At 44.4% G+C, this 19,220-nt stretch overlaps 1 protein-coding gene across 1 annotated transcript in view; it reads left to right on the forward strand.

Annotated features, from left to right (window-relative positions):
• Nucleotides 1-19,220, forward strand: part of LOC109875971 (prolactin receptor-like) — a 59,149-nt gene that overhangs the window by 30,853 nt on the left and 9,076 nt on the right. The window contains exons 2-8 of the mRNA XM_031823950.1: nucleotides 1,023-1,135; nucleotides 10,783-10,924; nucleotides 12,786-12,955; nucleotides 15,595-15,773; nucleotides 16,552-16,705; nucleotides 16,851-16,938; nucleotides 17,184-17,253. Coding sequence (XP_031679810.1) covers nucleotides 1,023-1,135; nucleotides 10,783-10,924; nucleotides 12,786-12,955; nucleotides 15,595-15,773; nucleotides 16,552-16,705; nucleotides 16,851-16,938; nucleotides 17,184-17,253 — 916 coding nt within the window. The remainder of the gene's footprint in view (nucleotides 1-1,022; nucleotides 1,136-10,782; nucleotides 10,925-12,785; nucleotides 12,956-15,594; nucleotides 15,774-16,551; nucleotides 16,706-16,850; nucleotides 16,939-17,183; nucleotides 17,254-19,220) is intronic.

Below are 19,220 nucleotides of genomic sequence, written 5' to 3' on the forward strand. Positions count from 1 at the left end.
GGGGTTAGAGGCGAGAGCAGGGGTTGGGGATAGAGGCCGAGGGCAGGGGTTGGGGATAGAGGCCGGGGGCTGGGGTTAGAGGACGAGGGCAGGGGTTGGGTTTAGAGGCCGAGGGCAGGGGTTGGGGAAAGAGGCCGAGGGCAGGGGCTGGGGATAGAGGCCGAGGGCAGGGGCTGGGGATAGAGGCCGGGGGCAGGGGCTGGGGATAGAGGCCGGGGATAGAGGCCGGGGATAGAGGCCAGGGGCAGGGGCTGGGGTTAGAGAAGGAAAGACAGGTGACTTGCTTCAGCCACAGATCAAAAAGCCGATTATCCCCAATGTCTGATGACATAGGGACCGGTGGGAGTTGTTTGGAGCAAATCTCTTATCTTTCTTGATGTCCGTTTTAAGCTGTTAAGCTTTTTTGGTGCAGTATTTGTCTTTAGAGTATAGTTCTAAAAGGCTTGATATCTAGGGCTCAAATGCTCACACTTTACTGGGCTTTGTTGGAACACGTGGGAAATTAGAATGAGCACCTTTGAGTACTATTACAATACATTTACTTTGCTTTTATTTACCGTGTTTATCTTTACTTACCGCTGATAACCAGACAGCCATATTAAATCATTTGTCCCTCGGCGCTAACATTGGACAATGATGGCTTTGTGGCTGGCCGGTCCTACATGACTGAGTGAGCTCTGTGGTCTTTTCCAAGGGGCTTCTATAACTGAATAAATGTACACTAGTCTTGATTAGTAGTATAAGCTACTACTCTCTAGCTCTATTTAACTCCCAGTCTGACATCATGAATAGTCTTGAGATGAGAGGCACTGGCTTGGACTTGTCAGACTTGACCCAGGGAATTATACACAGGCACAGGAACACACACACCCACACACACACAGGTCCATCTGTTCCCAGGGGGATTTGAATCAGGGGATGAACCCAGATGTTGATGACTATATAAATACACAGTAGGCCCCCAGTCAGATGTGTAACTGTATCCTGTGTGTGTGTGTGTGTGTGTGTGGGGGGGGGGGCAGATCGTTGGAGAACAGCTGTGTGATGCTGTGGCTGCTGGTCCTTGTCCTGCCCGGGGTAGCATGCAGTGCCCTGACCCAGAACCTTCTACAGCCAGACAATGACCACAGAGATGGTGAGTCACACATCCCACTACACACTGACCTCAAAGTCCACTAGATAGACTGTCTCTATGTGTCTCTGTGGGTGCTTCTGTGGGTGCCTCTGTGTATCTCTGTGGGTGTCTCTATGGGTGCCTCTGTGTATCTCTGTGGGTGTCTCTGTGTATCTCTGTGTGTGTCTCTGTGGGTGCCTCTGTGTATCTCTGTGGGTGTCTCTGTGTATCTCTGTGGGTGTCTGTTTATCTCTGTGGGTGTCTCTGTGTATCTCTGTATCTCTGGGTTTCTGTGTATCCTTATGGGTGTCTCTATGTATCTCTTTGGCTGCCTGTGTATGTCTGTGGGTGTCTCTGTGTATCTCTGTGTGTGTCTCTGTGTATCTCTGTGGGTGTCTCTGTGTATCTCTGTGTATCTCTGTGGCTGTCTGTGTATCTCTTTGGGTGTCTCTGTGTATCTCTTTCGGTGCCTGCGTATCTCTGTGGGTGTCTCTGTGTATCTCTGTGGGTGTCTGTGTATCTCTGTGGGTGTCTCTGTGTATCTCTGTGGGTGTCTCTGTGTATCTATGTGTATCTCTGTGGGTGTCTCTGTGTATCTCAGTGGGTGTCTGTATCTCTGTGTGTGTTTCTGTTTATCTCTGTGGGTGTCTCTGTGTATCTCTGTGGGAGTCTGTGTATCTCTGTGGGTGTCTCTGTGAATCTCTGTGTATCTATGTGGGTGTCTCTGTGAATCTCTGTGTATCTCTGTGGGTGTCTCTGTGTATCTCTTTGGGTGTCTCTGTGTATATCTGTGTATCTCTGTGGGTGTCTCTGTGTATCTCTGTGGGTGTCTCTGTGTATCTCTGTGGGAGTCTGTGTATCTCTGTGGGTGTCTCTGTGTATCTCTGTGGGTGTCTGTGTATCTCTGTCGGTGTCCCTGTGTATCTCTGTGGGTGTCTCTGTGTATCTCTGTGGGAGTCTGTGGGTGTGTCTGTGTATCTCTGTGGGTGTCTCTGTGTATCTCTGTGGGTGTCTCTGTGGGTGCCTCTGTGTATCTCTTTGGGTGTCTCTGTGTATATCTGTGTATCTCTGTGGGTGTCTCTGTGTATCTCTGTGGGAGTCTGTGTATCTCTGTGGGTGTCTCTGTGAGTCTCTGTGTATCTCTGTGGGTGTCTCTGTGTATCTCTGTGGGAGTCTGTGTATCTCTGTGGGTGTCTCTGTGAGTCTCTGTGTATCTCTGTGGGTGTCTCTGTGTATCTCTGTGGGTGTCTCTGTGTATCTCTGTGGGTGTCTCTGTGTATCTCTGTGTGTGTCTCTGTGTATCTCTGTGGGTGTCTCTGTGTATCTCTGTAGGTGTCTCTGTGTATCTCTGTGGGTGTCTCTGTGTATCTCTGTAGGTGTCAGTGTATCTCTGTGTGTGTCTCTGTGTATCTCTGTGGGTGTCTCTGTGTATCTCTGTAGGTGTCTCTGTGTATCTCTGTGGGTGTCTCTGTGTATCTCTGTGGGTGTCTCTGTGTATCTCTGTAGGTGTCTGTGTATCTCTGTGTGTGTCTCTGTGTATCTCTGTGGGTGTCTCTGTGTATCTCTGTAGGTGTCTCTGTGTATCTCTGTGGGTGTCTCTGTGTATCTCTGTAGGTGTCTGTGTATCTCTGTGGGTGTCTCTGTGTATCTCTGTAGGTGTCTCTGTGTATCTCTGTGGGTGTCTCTGTGTATCTCTGTAGGTGTCTGTGTATCTCTGTGGGTGTCTCTGTGTATCTCTGTAGGTGTCTCTGTGTATCTCTGTGGGTGTCTCTGTGTATCTCTGTAGGTGTCTGTGTATCTCTGTGGGTGTCTCTGTGTATCTCTTTGGCTGTATCTGTGCCTCTCTGTGCAGTAGTCGCAGCATTGCGGTCCAATTGACATTGGATTCTATTTCTGGTGCCACCCGTTCCACTTTGTTTGGGCAAAGGAGGTAATTCCTGTCGTTCCATGGGTTCAGTCTTTATGGCACCCATTTGTTGTTTGTTGAGCAGCGTTCAGTTCAAGAGAAAAATGTCTAAATTCTCAGAAGTGGACACAGAGAGCCCAGTGTGCCCCATTGAATCAGCCACTGCCATGCTTAAGACCAAATGCCTTGCTGGTGGCTCTCTCTTTAGAAACGGTCCAGGGACTTCCGATGTTGTTTGTTCTTTTGTAGTGTGGAATACTTTACAACAGTGTTCTTCAGTCCAGGTGGTACCCAGGTTTTAGTTACAGTCAGTGCATCACCACCTGATTAAACTAATCACGGGCTTGCTGATTAGGTAAATCAATAATTAGATAACTAGTTAAATTTATAATAAATTGTGTTTATTCTAGGATGTAAAAATGCCTCCACAGTCCACACCCTTGTCGACCAGGACTGAAGAGATTTTCTTATTCAGTCACTTGTGTTTATTATACAGCATTTTCATCCTTCCTGTGGAAAACATTTAACTGAAACAAAAGTAGGCAGTGCTCCTAATTCTGTTGTCTCGTTCCCCCTCCAGTCTGAGTAACAGATGTGGGGCAGGCAGCAATCCTCTCATAGTGGAACCTGGTCGTCAGCTTGTCATTTGTGTGATACCCTGCTCTTCGCTGCTTGTTCAGTGAATAAAACAGAACATGAGTTGTGAATTATATATCAGGCCTACCTGCCTGCCGGCCTCCACAGACATAGCAACGCTGCCTCTACAGAGGAGGAAGACAGCTGGTCTGGTTAAACCTTGATATCGGTTTATGGAAGAGACTGAATAATCATATACTTAGCTGAGCTGCCGAGGTACCAGTTTGTTCCTGGTTAAGCCATCTGCTTAGCCTGCTAGTTGTTAAAGTAAGGCAGCAGTTGTTGAGCTAAGGTAACGGTGTATTAGACTATTTCCACCATCTTCCCCTTACATGAGATTATCATCGTCAGATAATGTGTCTGCATGTAAACTCATTCAGGGAGAATAGGGTGGAGAGAAGGACATGAAGGCTGTCTATTCTACTACGTCCTACACTGTCTGGTCTGTGTACCCTGCAGCTCTTCAGAACTCACAGTGAGAGACTCATCATGGACAATGTGGCCAGTACAGGACAGTACAGTACAATACATTCCCTTTTGACAGAACAGAAGCTTGATCAAGGACAGAAGGGAACAAATGAGTGACATTTTCAGTGTGCTTCAGATGAATATTCAATTCGCCAGTGCTAAAAATGCTAGTGTTGTTGTTGCACTTTGGATAAAACATTATGTAGTCAAGAAACCAATCTTAAGACTTACTTTATATATATGTATGTATGTACAGTGGGGCAAAAAAGTATTTAGTATTTAGGGTATATAACAAAGTATTGAGATAAACTTTTGTTATTGACCAAATACTTATTTTCCACCATAATTTGCATATAAATTAATAAAAAATCCTACAATGTGATTTTCTGGATTTTTTCATAGTCATAGTTGAAGTGTACCTATGATGAAAATTACAGGCCTCTCTCATCTTTTTAAGAGGGAGAACTTGCACAATTGGTGGCTGACTAAATACTTTTTTGCCTCACTGTATGTATATATGTATGTATGTATGTATGTATGTATGTATGTATGTATGTATGTATGTATGTTTGTACGTACTTACGTATGTACGTACGTATGTATGTATGTACAGTAGCAGTCAAAAGTTTGGACACACCTACTCATTCAAGGGTTTTTCTTTATTTTGACTATTTCCTACATTGTAGAATAATATTTAAGACATCCTAACTATGAAATAACACATGGAATCATGTAGTAACCAAAAAAGTGTTAAACAAATATATATATATTTTAGATTCTTCAAAGTAGTCACCCTTTGCCTTGATGACAGCTTTGCACACTCTTGGCATTCTGTCAACCAGCTTCATGAGGAATGCTTTTCCAACAGTCTTGAAGGAGTGGAATTTCTTTCCTTCTTAATGCGTTTGATCCAATCAGTTGTGTTGTGAGGGGTGGTATACAGAAGACAGCCCTATTTGGTAAAAGACCAAGTCCATATTATGGCAAGAACAGCTCAAATAAGCAAAGAAATGAAGGTCAGTCAATGTGGAAAGTTTCAAGAACCATAAAGTTCCCTTTTTTAAAGCACACAAGTCAGTTAAGAACAAATTCTTATTTACAATGACAGCCTAGCAGTGGATTAATTGCCTTGTTCAGGGGCTGATCAACAGATTTTTACCTCGTCAGCTCAGGGATTTGATCTAGCAACCTTTTGGTTACTGGCCCAAAGCTCTAACCACTAGGCTACCTGCCACCCCAAGTGCAGTTGCAAAAACCGCTGTCATGAAGACCGCCACAGAAAGACCCAGAGTTACCTCTGCTGCAGAGGATAAGTTCATTAGAGTTAACTGCACCTCAGATTGCAGACCAAATAAATACATCACAGAGTTCAAGTAACAGACACATCTCAATATCAACTGATCAGAGGAGACAGGGTGAATCAGGCCTTTATGGTCGAATTGCTGCAAAGAAACCACTACTAAAGGACACCAATAAGAATAAGAGACTTGCTTGGGCCAAGAAACACGAGCAATGGACATTAGACCGGTGGAAATCTGTCCTTTGGTCCAAATTTGAGATTTTTGGTTCCAACTGCTGTATCTTTGTGAGATGCAAAGTAGGTGAACGGATGTTCTCTGCATGTGTGTTTCCTACCACGAAGCATGGAGGAGGAGGTGTGATGGTGTGGGGGTGCTTTGCTTTTGACACTGTCAGTGATTTATTTAGAATTCAAGGCACACTTAACCAGCATGGATACAACAGCTTTCTGCAGCGATACACCATCCCATCTGGTTTGCACTTAGTGTTTTTCCAACAGGACAATGACCCAACACACCTCCAGGCTGTGTAAGGGCCATTTGACCAAGAAGGAGAGTGATGGAGTGCTGCATCAGATGACCTGGCCTCCACAATCACCGGACCTCAACCCAATTGAGATGGTTAGGGATGAGTTGGACCACAGAGTGAAGTAAAAGGAGCCAACAAGTGCTCAGCGTATATGGGACCTCCTTCAAGCCTGTTGGAAAAGCATTCCTCATGAAGCTGGTTGAGAGAATGCCAAGAGTAAGCAAAGCTGTCATCAAGGCAATGGGTGGCTACTTTGAAGAATCTAAAATATATTTTGATTTGTTTTACACTTTTTGGGTTATTACATGATTCCATATGTGTTATTTCATAGTTTTGATGTCTTCACTATTATTCTACAATGTAGAAAATAGTAAAAATAAAGAAAAACCCTTGAATGAGTAGGTGTGTCCAAACTTTTGACTGCTACTGTATGTATGTATGTATGTATGTAATGTATGTATAAATTATGTATATGTTGTAGTTACAGTAAGTATTATGATGGGTTGCCTACTGTATATGTTGTAGTTACAGTAAGTATGTTGATGGGTTGCCTACGGTATATGGTGTAGTTACAGTAAGTATTATGATGGGTTGCCTGCTGTATATATTGTAGTTACAGTAAGTATTATGATGGGTTGCCTACGGTATATGTTGCAGTTACAGTAAGTATTATGATGGGTTGCCTACTGTATATATTGTAGTTACAGTAAGTATTATGATGGGTTGCCTACTGTATATGTTGTAGTTACAGTAAGTGTTATGATGGGTTGCCTACGGTATATGTTGCAACACTACTACTGAAGTCAGTTATGCTTATCTGGTGAACAGTTCACATGAACAAGGACCTTACTCTGACTGGACCCGTCTAATTTGTCTCAGGTATTCTGTATCCTACTCAATTAAGCACTGACCATCTCTAACTAGTGTTATGACTACTGCACCTAATAGTGCTAATGCAGTGGAGGTATGCTCTCACAGCACAGCCCCTCTATTACCCCAGTCATAGCACTAATACAGTGGAGGTACAGTAAGCTAGTCGTTCATAGTCTAATATGTAGCGGAGGTAAGCTCTCAGCTGGTTGTTCATAGTCTAATATGTAGCGGAGGTAAGCTCTCAGCTGGTTGTTCATAGTCTAATATGTAGCGGAGGTAAGCTCTCAGCTGGTTGTTCATAGTCTAATATGTAGCGGAGGTAAGCTCTCAGCTGGTTGTTCATAGTCTAATATGTAGCGGAGGTAAGCTCTCAGCTGGTTGTTCATAGTCTAATACGTAGCGGAGGTAAGCTCTCAGCTGGTTGTTCATAGTCGAATACGTAGCGGAGGTAAGCTTAGGTAAGCTGGTTGTTCATAGTGTAATACGTAGCGGAGGTAAGCTCTCAGCTGGTTGTTCATAGTGTAATACGTAGCGGAGGTAAGCTCTCAGCTGGTTGTTCATAGTCTAAATGTAGCGGAGGTAAGCTCTCAGCTGGTTGTTCATAGTCTAAATGTAGCGGAGGTAAGCTCTCAGCTGGTTGTTCATAGTGTAATACGTAGCGGAGGTAAGCTCTCAGCTGGTTGTTCATAGTCTAATACGTAACGGAGGTAAGCTCTCAGCTGGTTGTTCATAGTCTAAATGTAGAGGAGGTAAGCTCTCCGCTGGTTGTTCATAGTCTAATATGTAGCGGAGGTAAGCTCTCAGCTGGTTGTTCATAGTCTAATACGTAGCGGAGGTAAGCTCTCAGCTGGTTGTTCATAGTCTAATACGTAGCGGAGGTAAGCTCTCCGCTGGTTGTTCATAGTCTAATACGTAGCGGAGGTAAGCTCTCAGCTGGTTGTTCATAGTCTAATACGTAGCGGAGGTAAGCTCTCAGCTGGTTGTTCATAGTCTAAATGTAGCGGAGGTAAGCTCTCAGCTGGTTGTTCATAGTCTAATATGTAGCGGAGGTAAGCTCTCAGCTGGTTGTTCACAGTCTAATACGTAACGGAGGTAAGCTCTCAGCTGGTTGTTCATAGTCTAAATGTAGAGGAGGTAAGCTCTCAGCTGGTTGTTCACAGTCTAATACGTAACGGAGGCAAGCTCTCAGCTGGTTGTTCATAGTCTAATATGTAGCGGAGGTAAGCTCTCAGCTAGTTGTTCATAGTCCAATACGTAGCGGAGGTAAGCTCTCAGCTGGTTGTTTATAGTCTTAATATGTAGTGGAGGTAAGCCCTTAGCTGGTTGTTCATAGTCTAATATGTAGTGGAGCTCTCAGCTAGTTGAGGAGGTAAGCTCTTACAGCCCCGGTAGTGAACTAGCTGAACCATCAAACCACAGAAGGGAGTTGTTGCTGTCTGCTTTAGTGGTACTGACAGCTGAATTGATGTAGGACTGTGTGTAGGATAGGTTGGTGCTGGAGGGAGAACCATGGTATTGAACCAACCCAGACAGGGTATAGTTGAGACTGGAATGGGAAATACATGTCACAGTAAGGTGATTACTGCACTGCCCAGGAGGGAAGGAATGGAGAAAATCCAGATCACATGAATGGTAGAAAACGTAGAGAGGAGGAACATCTTCAGAGGCATTGTCGTCCTTTTTCTAAATCTAGTTTCCTCTACTTCCTGTTTACTGATATCTGCAGCTGGGATTAGCCAGAGGGTAATGGCTATTCACTACAGTAACAGTGTTAGTTGCACACACCCACATGTACACACACACACACATGCACACACACATCACCTACAGACAGCTAGTCTCGCTCAGACAATGAGGCCCCACCCACAAACACTGGCATATAGCGCTACTGTATTTTGACATCCTAGGAGGATGGTGGGAGGAGCTATAGGAGGATGGGCTCATTGTAATAGAGTCAAAGTTCCATGTATTCCATTGCAGCCATTACAATGAAAGGAACTGGAAAGAGGGATACATAGTCAGTTGTACAACTGAATGCATTCAACTGAATGGTGTCTTCCACATTTAATCCAACCTGACATCCACGTCATCAATGAGACCGTCCTCCTATCTCTCCTCCCACCAGTATATTGACCCTCTGGTTGGCACACCAGTATGTATGTTGACTTGGTATATAGACCCTATTTTCATCTTGTTCGTTGTTGTCATGAATAACTCATTATGTGCCTCAAATTCATACTTATGTAAATAAGATATTTCAGTTTTTTATTTTTAATAAATTAGAAAAAACTCTAAAAAGCTGTTTTCAGGTTTGTAGTTATGGGATATTGTGTGTAGATTGATGAGGATTTTTAATTAATTAATTTTAGAATAAGGCTGTAACGTAATAAAATGTGGAAAAGGGGAAGGGGTTTGTGTGCCTCAAACACTGCCAAGCGCCTATGAATAGGAAACTGCCAATGTCATATCTATCTAAAGTACAGCACAGTGTCTGTACTGTTATATATGCCTGTCACATGTAGTCTATAAGGCCAGTTTCCAGAGTGGTCCTGTTTTCCTAGTAGGATTTGTGATTATGAAAAAATCCTTTTGGCAAGATTCTTTGTTTTTGTTTAATTTGCTGACTGACTGAGATTACTGGTCCATTAAGAAGTACAGTATGTAGTAATACTTCTCAATGGACCAGTAATCTCAGTCAGTCATTAGACAATGGGTAGGTCAAGGCCTGTTCTCTCTAGTGACCTCACCTCATTATAAGTCTCTCAACAGATGTTACCTGGATGCACCTCCACAGCAGGGAGTGTGTGTGTGTGTGTGTGTGTGTGTGTGTGTGTGTGTGTGTGTGTGTGTGTGTGTGTGTGTGTGTGTGTGTGTGTGTGTGTGTGTGTGTGTGTGTGTGTGTGTGTGTGTGTGTATTTGCGTGCGTGTGTGTGTGTGTGTGTGTGTGTGTGTGTGTGTGTGTGACACAAGTCAGTCTGTCACTGCCGTACTGCCTCAAAAACACTGTATTTCCTGACATGGGAAATACATAGAACATTAACTGTCAATTGAACAGCCTTATTCAAGACGGTCATGTTTATTAGCCTTATAAAACATATCATGGTGTAATAGCCTCATAAAACATATCATGGGTTAACCATTAAAGCAAAAGGTACTGTCTATACAATGTTTAAATCATAAGTGTCCACGTCACTGTAAGTTACATAATGTGCTTCTTCAGGGAAATAAATGGATTTAAACACTAACTGTTTGTTCCAGTCAGCCTGAGTGTCACTGTTGGAGATGTAATCCTTCTCACGAGGTCCTGCTGTTTGATTTGGGGTTCAGTTCAGTTTCCTACCAGCTGCTGCTCTCAACAAGAGTCGTAAGACCAACCTGTATATTAGCTTCAACTTGTTTTTGGTGCAACTGGACCCCTCCTTCAGTGTGTGTGCTATGCTTTACAACTGTTCGTTTTCAAACATATGAGATCTCTGTTTCGGGTTCAATGACATAAAAAGAAAATAACTTCACAAAACACTAGTGTTCAAACTTCCTTAGTTTGTATCACATGGGGTTGTTCCCGCATCACCATCCAGACAAACTCACCTCACCCTTTGTGAGCTTCTATAATGGTTAACAGATTAACAGTTATTAGCGTTCGCCCAAATGTCATAAACCTGGATTAACAGTTTTTTGCGTTATTCCAAATGTCATGAACCTGGATTTGAGTTTCCCTGACAACCAGGGCACCTGAGAGGCCCGGTGAAATGTTAAGAGGCTGATGTTTTATAATATGGATTATTTTGATAGCTGAATGATTTTGGCATGTATTTCTTCATGTTTATAAATTGTTGATCCGTGTATTCACCAGAACAGTGCATAGAAAAATATATCAGTCTGTTAGAAAAAAGCCGACAGTGAATGCAGATATCCATAGAGACTGTTAGAGTCATTAACCTCTCGTTTTATCCCCCAGGTGCTGTTGCCGTGACGACCCGGCCCCACATCTACTACTGCCGATCGCCCAACATGGAGGTCTTCACCTGCTGGTGGCATCCCCTTGACAACAACTCCGAGAGTGACGACAACGTCACCTACAGCCTCACCTACTCCTTAGAGTACGTACTATTACTGTACAATGCATTTGTATTCAGACCCCTTGATCCACATTTTATAAATTACAGCCTTATTCTAAAATGGATTAAATAAAAATATGTCCTCCTCAATCTACACACAATACCCCATAATGACAAAGTGAAAACACAGCTACTTTCAGGTCTCTCCAGAGATGTTAGATCTGGGTCAGGTCCGGGATCTGGCTGGGCCTCTAAAGGACATTCAGAGACTTGACCCCGAAGCCACTCCTGCATTGTGCTTAGGGTCGTTGTCTTGTTGGAAGGTGAACCTTTGTCCCAGTTTGAGGTCCTGAGTGCTCTGAAGCAGGTTTTCATCAAGGATCTCTCTGTACTTTGCTCTGTTCATCTTTCCCTCAATCCTGACTAGTCTCCCAGTCGCTGCCGCTGAAAAACATCCCTGCCACCATCATGCTTCACCGTAGGAGTGATGCCAGGTTTCCTCCAGACGTGATGCTTGGCATTCAGGCCAAAGAGTTCAATCTTGGTTTCAGAGAATCTTGTTTCTCATGGTCTGAGAGTCCTTTAGATGCCTTTTGGCAAACTCCAAGCAGGCTGTCATGTGCCTTTTACTGTGGAAAGACTGTCTGGCCACTCTACCATAAAGGCCTGATTTCTGGAGTGCTGCAGAGATGGTTGTCCTTCTGGAAGGTTCTCCCATCTCCACAGAGGAACTCTGGAGCTCTTTCAGAGTAACCATTTGGTTCTTGCTCACCTCCCAGACCAAGGCCCTTCTCCCCCGATTGCTCAGTTTGGCTGGGCGGCCAGCTCTAGGAAAAGTATTTGTGGTTCCATACTTCTTCCATTTCAGAACGATGGAGGCCACTGTGTTCTTGGGGGCCTTCAATGCTGCATAAATGTTTTGGTACCCTTCCCCAGATCTGTGCCTCGACGCAATCCTGTCTCGAAGCTCTACAGACAATTCCTTAGACATCATGGCTTTTGCTCTGACATGCACTGGCAACTGTGGGACCTTATATAGACAGGTGTGTGCCTTTCAAAAAAAAAGTATATTCTACCTTTATTTAACTAGGCAAGTCAGTTAAGAACAAATTCTTATTTTCAATGACAGCCTAGGAACAGTGGGTTAACTGCCTGTTCAGGAGCAGAATGACAGATTTGTACCTTGTCAGCTCAGAGGTTTGAACTTGCAACCTTCAGGTTACTAGTCCAACGCTCTAACCACTAGGCTACCCTGCCGCCCCTAATCATGTCCAATCAATTGAACTTACCACAGGTGGACTCCAATCAAGTTGTAGAAACATTTCAAGGACGATCAATGGAAACAGGATGCACCTGAGCTCAATTTCGAGTCTCATAGCAAAGGGTCTGAATATTTATGTAAATAAGGTATTTCTGTTTTGTTTTTTATGAATGTGCAACATTTTTATTGTGATTATGGTGTATTGTGTGTAGATTGCTGAGTTTTTTATTTCATTTAATCCATTTTAGAATAAGGCTGTAACGTAACAAAATGTGGAAGAAGACAAGGGGTCTGAATACTTTCCGAAGGCACTGTATATACACACACCAGGAACAATATACTGTATATGTACACACCATGTACTGTATACTGTATATATACACATCATGTACTATATACTGTATATATACACAGTACACACCTTGTACTCTCCTTGTTGCAGGATGGATAAATTCCTGCATTCATTAAAAAACGCCTTGAATTACTCTAAGATACATTTTTAATTTCAAGGCTTTTTCCCCCAATAAATGCAGGTATTTTCATTCTATCACATCGTGTAGGAACAATGTACCCTAAGAGATCGTCTTCATTCAAAGAAATTAGTTGAGTTGAATTGAATCATTCCTTTCTTGTTTGTCACAGAAAGGGGCCGAGACGTGAGTGTCCAGACTATGTAACGGGCGGCCCCAACAGTTGTCACTTTGACAGCGGCCACACGTCGATCTGGACCATATACTGCATGAACGTGATGGCCAGGACCTCCCACGGAGTGTTCAGCTCCAAGGACCACTGTCTGGACGTGGCTGATATAGGTACAGGGAGAGATAAATCACTGTCTGGGTGTGGCTGATGATATAGGTACAGGGTGATATAGTTCACTGTCTGGATGTGGCTGATATAGGTACAGGGTGATATAGACCACTGCCTGGATGTGGATGATATAGGAACAGGTGATATAGACCACTGCCTGGATGTGGATGATATAGGAACAGGGTGATATAGACCACTGCCTGGATGTGGATGATATAGGAACAGGGTGATATAGACCACTGCCTGGATGTGGATGATATAGGAACAGGGTGATATAGACCGCTGCCTGGATGTGGATGATATAGGAACAGGGTGATATAGACCACTGTCTGGATGTGGATGATATAGGTACAGGGTGATATAGACCACTGCCTGGATGTGGATGATATAGGTACAGGGTGATATAGACCACTGTCTGGATGTGGATGATATAGGTACAGGGTGATATAGACCACTGCCTGGATGTGGATGATATAGGAACAGGGTGACATAGACCACTGCCTGGATGTGGATGATATAGGTACAGGGTGATATAGACCACTGCCTGGATGTGGATGATATATAAACAGGGTTATATAGACCACTGCCTGGATGTGGATGATATAGGTACAGGGTGATATAGACCACTGTCTGGATGTGGCTGATATAGGTACAGGGTGATATAGACCCTGTCTGGATGTGGCTGATATATGTACAGGGTGATATAGACCACTGTCTGGATGTGGCTGATATAGGTACAGGGTGATATAGACCACTGCCTGGATGTGGATGATATATAAACAGGGTTATATAGACCACTGCCTGGATGTGGATGATATATAAACAGGGTTATATAGACCACTGCCTGGATGTGGATGATATAGGTACAGGGTGATATAGACCACTGCCTGGATGTGGATGATATATAAACAGGGTTATATAGACCACTGCCTGGATGTGGATGATATAGGTACAGGGTGATATAGACCACTGTCTGGATGTGGCTGATATAGGAACAGGGTGATATAGACCACGGTCAAACTGGGTCAAAATTGGGTAGTACATCATCAGTTCCTCTTGTCATGTCAGTCATGACATAACTTAGAGAGCTATTTAGAACTTGTTAGAAATGTCCAGATCCACTAGCCCATGTCAGCTAAAGTGTATTTATATGTTTTTTAGCCCATAGATATTGTTGTATGTTTTTAGTCACTCAAATATAACATGTATACACATTAGACATGGCAAAATCAATAGAATTGCAATAAAATTTGCTTTAAAACTGATAAATGTTATTTTCACCCCATGACAAAATGTGTTCCCCAATGCTGGAATGGGGGCCTCAAGTGGAAAAGTTTGGGAACCCCTGATATAGACCACCTGGGGGCTCCACTCAGTCTAGAACGGCATCCTGCTCCCGAGATCTAAAACCATCTGGCTAGCGATCCCCCCCCCCCCCAAAAACTGTAAAATCAGCAACAATTCAGCTAAAATGGAGTTTAATTTAGGAAATCTGTTCCCAAGTATTCACACAAATGTAAATAAAAAGAGAAATATGTGATGTTGTCTCAATGTAATCAATGTATGAAATTATTATTACTGTTATTTTCAAATACAATCTCTTTTGGGGCATAGTTGTGGTCAATTTGTAGTGTACAAATGATTATCATTATTTTCCAGCCCCCCAACCATTAGCTCCAACAAAAGTCGTCCCACAGCTGAATCTAGTTGCCTTTCTAGTTGCCCTAGATAGTGTGCTACTTTTGACCAGAACCTAAGGGGAATAGGGTGCTATTTCAGTACACTGTAGTATATGGAATAGGGTGCTATTTCAGTACACTATAGTATATGGAATAGGGTGCTATTTCGGCTCAACCTATGACTGTTGTGTTAACCCACTGTTGTGTCTGATATTTGTGATGTCTCTTCCTGTGTGTCTGGCGTCGGCCACACCTCCTCTCCCTGTGTGTGTGATGTCATCTCTTCCTCATTTCAACTCAGTCCAATGGGAGTTAGTCCCCTCCCAGCAGGGCACATCTGATCCCATCAGAGACATTCTGTCCCCCTTACTTCTCCATCAGTGAGTGCACTCCCAAAGCCGATGGAAAGAGCACCCTGATTTGTGTGTGTGTGTGTTTGTGTACACGTGCATGTGCATGTGAATGTTCAATACTGTATGCGCATTGCAAACAGTCACCACTCATGTCTACATTGTGTATGCACAGAGAATAGTAACGCATGTGAAGGAAAATAGAAGGGTTCCTCTCCAGGCTCTAGGCTTTTTCTCACGGTAACAATAGAGATGTGTCATTCAGAACCTATTCAGCTTCCCCTTCTTACTCTGAAACCCCTTCCAACTGGCCTTTCTACATGTTCATTATAAAATATAACCCCATTCATGTACCATTACCTCAGCATGTTGCTTGTTGTCTCTGTTGTCCCTCCACATCCTGTTTGCTGTTCATTGTGTATTCACCCCTCCCCCTGACTGCCAGTCTAGGCCTTTTCCTTTCACCTTACGTTCTAGCTCTTCTTTGCTCCCTGTGAAGCATACAACCATAACAAGCCCACGCCATGCAGTTTTCTTGGCTTCACTTCTTCCCTCTCTGTCCATGTCCTAACTCTCTCTCCGCTGTCTGTCTGTCTCTCTGTCTGTCTGCAGTGGAGACAGAGGCTCCGGTTAACTTGACCTACACCCTGTTGAACGAAACGGAGGAGGAAGCTGGCCGCACCGCCATGGTGTCCTGGGTTTACCCCAATCCCTCCCACATCCAGTACGGTTGGATCACCCTGGTCTTCGAGCTGCAGTACCGACGCATCGCCGAGCCCAACAACTGGAAGGTAGAGATAGAGAGAGAGAGAGGGGGAAAGAGAGGGGGAGAGAGAGAGGGAGAGAGAGAGGGGGGGAGAGAGGGAGAGAGAGCGAAAGAGAGAGCGAGAGGGGGATAGCAGGAAAGAGAGGGGGGAGGGGGAAAGAGAGAGGGGGAGAGAGATGGGGGATAGCGGGAAAGAGAGAGGGGGAAATAGAGAGGGGGAGGGGGAAAGAGAGAGGGGGAGAGAGAGGGAGGGGTGTAGTTGCAGTGTTTATCAACACCATTTGAGGGTGTTAAGCGTGTGACGTGGGAAGCATGTCATGTCCATGATTGATTCTTTAAGAGGAAGTGTTTATTTCACAGTTAACCCAGGAGTTTGTCTGTTACCCACGTTACGACCGATGATCCTGCCTCTTTGTCAGATGAGAGAAGAGAAAGAACAGAAACAAACAGAAACGCAGGTTTAGTTGGTTTAGTCTGGCTGAACAGTGAAAGATATTTTTTAAACAGTATATATATTATATATTAACCGTATATATTATTTCAACAGTATCAGATATAAACTGTCACTTTAACCAGTATCATACTACTCTATCACCTTCTGTCACCTCTATCACGTGTAGCTCAGTTGGTAGAGCATGGCACTTGCAACGCCAGGGTTGTGGGTTTGATTCCCATGGGGGAACAGTATGAAAAATGTATGCACTCACTACTGTAAATTGCTCTGGATAAGAGCATCTGCTAAATGATGTATGTGTACTGTAACTGCTACTGACAGCTCACTATCGCCCCCTGTGTGTCTGCAGGTGAAGGGCTTGCTGAGAGAGCCTTGTCTGGAGCTGCTGGATCTGCCGGTAGGAGAGTACATTGTCAGGGTGAGATGCCGTTCCCGCAACAACGGCCTCTGGAGCAAGTGGAGCACCCCTGTCCTACTCTGTGTCCCAGTCAAATCTACCCCCGGTAGGGACTCTTAACTGTCTGATGATTCAGTTACTGTCTGCACCTACCCACAGTCAACTCCTGATTTGAAGCACTGTTATATGACCCATATTACAGTGTTGGCATACGGAATGATCTAGACGTGTGCTGTCTTTGTGCCTTACAGATAAGCTGCTGGCTCTGCTTTTGGTGACCGGTGTTGGGGTCATGTTCTTGCTAGTCATCGGCTTTGGATTTATCCTACAGGGCAAGAGGTAGGGAAGCACACACACACGTAAACAACTATATAAACATCAAATACATGTTTGATTTCTTTCAAATACTTAAGATACAGCGTTTTATTCTTTACATAAAGGACAGGCTTAGAGATAAATGTGTGCAGGAGTGATCTTGTATTGATATATAAACCCTTCTATATTACAGACACATGCTACATAGGTTGTAATATCATGAAATATAAATGTAGAAAGTGTATTGATGGTTCTCTCTTTCACTGTAGGATAAAAGCATTCCTTCTGCCTCCAATTCCCAAACCACGCATCAGAGGCATCAATCCCCTGCTTCTGAAGGTAAATACACACACACATACACACACACACACACACACAAACACGCACACACCAACCTGATGACTTATAACTCATTGACAAGCTTCACTGAGTCATTTGTTTTTCTATTTTTTTCTATCCATCAATCCCCTTCCTATCTTCTCTATCCCCTCCCCTTCCTATCTTCTCTATCCACTCCTTCTCTATCCCCTCCCCTTACTATCTTCTCTATCCCCTCCCCTTCCTATCTTCTCTATCCACTCCTTCTCTATCCCCTCCCCTTCCTAACTTCTCTATCCCCTCCCCTTCCTATCTTCTCTATCCCCTCCCCTTCCTATCTTCTCTATCCACTCCTTCTCTATCCCCTCCCCTTACTATCTTCTCTATCCACTCCTTCTCTATCCCCTCCCCTTACTATCTTCTCTATCCACTCCTTCTCTATCCCCTCCCCGTACTATCTTCTCTATCCACTCCTTCTCTATCCACTCCCCTTCCTATCTTCTCTATCCACTCCTTCTCTATCCCCTCCCCTTACTATCTTCTCTATCCACTCCCTCTCTATCCCCTCCCCTTACTATCTTCTCTATCCACTCCTTCTCTATCCCCTCCCCTTCCTATCTTCTCTATCCACTCCTTCTCTATCCCCTCCCCTTCCTATCTTCTCTATCCACTCCTTCTCTATCCCCTATCTTCTCTATCCCCTCCCCTTCCTATCTTCTCTATTCACCCCTTCTCTATCCCCTATCTTCTCTATCCCCTCCCCTTCCTATCTTCTCTATCCACTACTCTCTATCCCCTCCCCTTCCTATCTTCTCTATCCACTCCTCTCTATCCCCTCCCCTTCCTATCTTCTCTATCCACTCCTCTCTATCCCCTCCCCTTCCTATCTTCTCTATCCACTCCCTCTCTATCCCCTCCCCTTCCTATCTTCTCTATCCACTCCTTCTCTATCCTCTATCTTCTTTATCCCCTCCCCTTCCTATCTTCTCTATCCACTCATTCTCTATCCCCTATCTTCTCTATCCCCTATCTTCTCTATCCCCTCCCCTTCCTATCTTCTCTAACCCCTCCCCCTTCCTATCTTCTTTATCCCCTCCCCTTCCTATCTTCTCTATCCACTCCTTCTCTATCCCCTATCTTCTCTAACTCTCCCCTTCCCATCCTCTCTATCCCCTCCCCTTCCTATTTTCTCTGTCCCCTTCCTATCTTCTCTATCCCCTCCCCTTCCTATCTTCACTAACCCCTCCCCTTCCTATCTTCTCTATCCCATCCCCTTCCTATCTTCTCTGACCCCTCCCCTTCCTATATTCTCTAACCCCTCCTCTTCCTATCTTCTCTAACCCCTCCCCTTCCTATCTTCTCTAACCCCTCCTCTTCCTATCTTCTCTAACCCCTCCCCTTCCTATCTTCTCTAACCCCTCCCCTTCCTATCTTCTCTGTCCCCTTCCTATCTTCTCTAATCCCTTCCCGTCCTATCTTCTCTGTCCCCTCCCCTTCCTATCTTCTCTGTCCCCTTCCTATTTTCTCTAATCCCTCCCCTTCCTATCTTCTCTGTCCCCTCCCCTTCCTATCTTCTCTATCCCCTCCCCTTCCTATCTTCTCTATCCCCTCCCCTTCCTATCTTCTCTATCCCCTCCCCTTCCTATCTTTTCTAACCCCTCCCTTTCTTAACTTCTCTGTCCCCTTCCTATCTTCTCTAACCCTCCCCTTCCTATCTTCTCTGTCCCCTTCCTATCTTCTCTAACCCTCCCCTTCCTAACTTCTCTGTCCCCTTCCTATCTTCTCTAATCACTCCCCTTCCTATCTTCTCTGTCCCCTTCCTATCTTCTCTAACCCTCCCCTCCTATCTTCTCTAACCCCTCCCCTTCCTATCTCTCTGTCCCCTTCCTATCTTCTCTATCCCCTCCCCTTCCTATCTTCTCTATCCCCTCCCCTTCCTATCTTCTCTAACCCCTCCCCTTCCTATCTTCTCTGTCCCCTACCTATCT

The sequence above is a fragment of the Oncorhynchus kisutch genome, linkage group LG5 (assembly GCF_002021735.2).
Source record: "Oncorhynchus kisutch isolate 150728-3 linkage group LG5, Okis_V2, whole genome shotgun sequence".
Taxonomy (NCBI): Eukaryota; Metazoa; Chordata; class Actinopteri; order Salmoniformes; family Salmonidae; genus Oncorhynchus; species Oncorhynchus kisutch.